This window comes from Notothenia coriiceps, unplaced genomic scaffold (genome assembly GCF_000735185.1).
Source record: "Notothenia coriiceps isolate Sejong01 unplaced genomic scaffold, NC01 NC01_scaffold00034249, whole genome shotgun sequence".
Classification (NCBI taxonomy): Eukaryota; Metazoa; Chordata; class Actinopteri; order Perciformes; family Nototheniidae; genus Notothenia; species Notothenia coriiceps.
In genome coordinates, this window is record NW_011366950.1 from 3072 (window position 1) to 5211 (window position 2140).

The 2140-nt window shown below is 43.4% G+C and overlaps 1 protein-coding gene across 1 annotated transcript; it reads left to right on the forward strand.

The window, feature by feature from the left end:
• Positions 1–502: 502 nt before the first annotated feature.
• On the forward strand, positions 503–1657 carry LOC104962064 (PHD finger protein 14-like; the record flags this gene model as incomplete). Its single annotated transcript, XM_010790456.1, has 3 exons — positions 503–641; positions 887–993; positions 1526–1657. Coding segments are annotated over 3 exons (378 nt in total), but the record flags the coding sequence as incomplete, so codon positions are not given.
• Between the last annotated feature and the right edge of the window lie 483 nt (positions 1658–2140).

Genomic DNA, 2140 nt, shown 5'->3' on the forward strand with positions numbered 1-2140 from the left:
TAGTGGTCCTCAGACAATTATGAAGCACATGTCCCTTAGCAGAACGCTTTGTGCCACAGCTTGTTTTTCCTGTATTGAATACTTGTAAAAGTGGGCAGTTTGCTGGTTCTCTGACATGTTGTGATGTTTCTCGTTTCCCCGAGGACTCTGCAGCTGAAAGCCTTAAAGCTGTTTCCTCTCACTGTTTATAATCTCTAAACTTATCCATCTGTCTGATAAGGCTTGTTTAACGTGTTGATAGCTTCGTATCGGCAGCAGAGACACTTTGTGGTGTCTGCATGCAGGCAGACTGAAGTCCAGCTGAGCAGATAGGCAGAATGTAGCCTCCCTCTCTATCAAGAGCCCAGATTACAGCTTCTTCCTCGGGGAGAAGGCTCCTCTGTTTAGTGACAGACTCAGCCCTGACAGATAAGTTTTCTAATTAACCCGCCTGGCAGAAATGCACCTGAGATACAGGCAGAGTTTATTTCACCTGCCGTACAACAGGTTCCTCTCTGTTCAGCTGCGAGGGAAGAACTTTATCTGGACTAGTCCAAACTCTGTCCAACACAAAGCAGCTGCTCGATAACGACTTGTCACCTGGAGGAAACTCTGACTGTGACTTTGGCAACAAAATCCCCCTGCAGTGTCACTCTCCTCTGGTGGAGTTTGGGAGATAAAACGTGGATTTGTTGCACAAAAAAAGAGGAAATACTCAATTATTTTTATGTCATGTTTTCTAATGTGGGAGTACCACAACCGGATGAATCCACACTTTAATGGGGGTGGTCCTTGAATGTGGAATGAGTCAGCATTTGCAAATAAAAAACAAAACATGTGGAGCCCACCAAAGTGTTCATTATAGCTGTACCCTGAAATCATTTGTGCCTTTTTTATTTATTTTTAGAAACTGAACACCCCTGCTGTTCTGAAAGCCCCAAAGGAAAGGAAGCCCAGCAAGAAGGAGGGAGGAACAACAGGGAAGGCCTCCAGCCTGCCAGCTATACTCTACAGGTGAACACACACACACACACACACACACACACACACACACACACACACACACACACACACACACACACACACACACACACACACACACACACACACACACAAACACAGAAGGTTAAATGATCAAGTGAATATAGGCCACCCAAGGACAGACAGACACACAAACAAACCGAACGGTGTAGAGTACAGTGACTAAGCTGGTCCTGGAAAAACTAGGGTTTAGTTGTAAAACATGTGAATAGTTTCTGATGTGTGTTACGATGATTTTAGCCTTTTCCTCAAGGTTTGCAAGAAATAGAATGTGTGTTACTTGATTGTGCAGGTCCCCACTAACACAAGGACACCACTGCTGTGTCTCAAATCATGTCTAAAACCCTTCTTTATATGATTAAAATTCTCTTTCTTAATGACCCTTCACCAGCTGTTCTTCGAGCACAATGGAACACGATTCTTGCTATTTTACTTCTCCATCTTCACTTATTGTCAGTTCCTCTGGATAAACTCGTCAGCTCAATGCCTTCATGTGTTCCTGCAGTTGTGGCATCTGTAAGAAGAACCAGGACCAACACCTGCTGGTTCTGTGTGACACCTGCAAGCTGTACTACCACCTGGGCTGCCTGGAGCCCCCTCTCACACGCATGCCCAAGAAGACCAAGAACAGCTACTGGTGAGGACATGGAGACACGTAGAAATGGGGACACTTAGATATGGAGATACAGAGACCCTTAGATATGGAGACACAGAGACACGTAGAAATGGAGACATTTAGACACTTAGATATGGAGGCATGGAGACACTTAGATATGGAGACAATTAGATATGAAGACACTTAGACACTTAGATATGGAGACAATTAGATATGGAGACACTTAGATATGGAGACACTTAGATATGGAGACACTTATATATGGAGACACTTATATATGGAGACACATAGACATGGAGACACTTAGATATGGAGACACTTAGATATGAAGACACTTAGACACTTAGATATGGAGACACTTAGATATGGAGACACTTATATATGGAGACACTTAGATATGAAGACACTTAGACACTTAGATATGGAGACACATACACACATAGACATGGAGACACTTAGATATGGAGACACTTAGATATGGAGGCACATACACACATAGACATA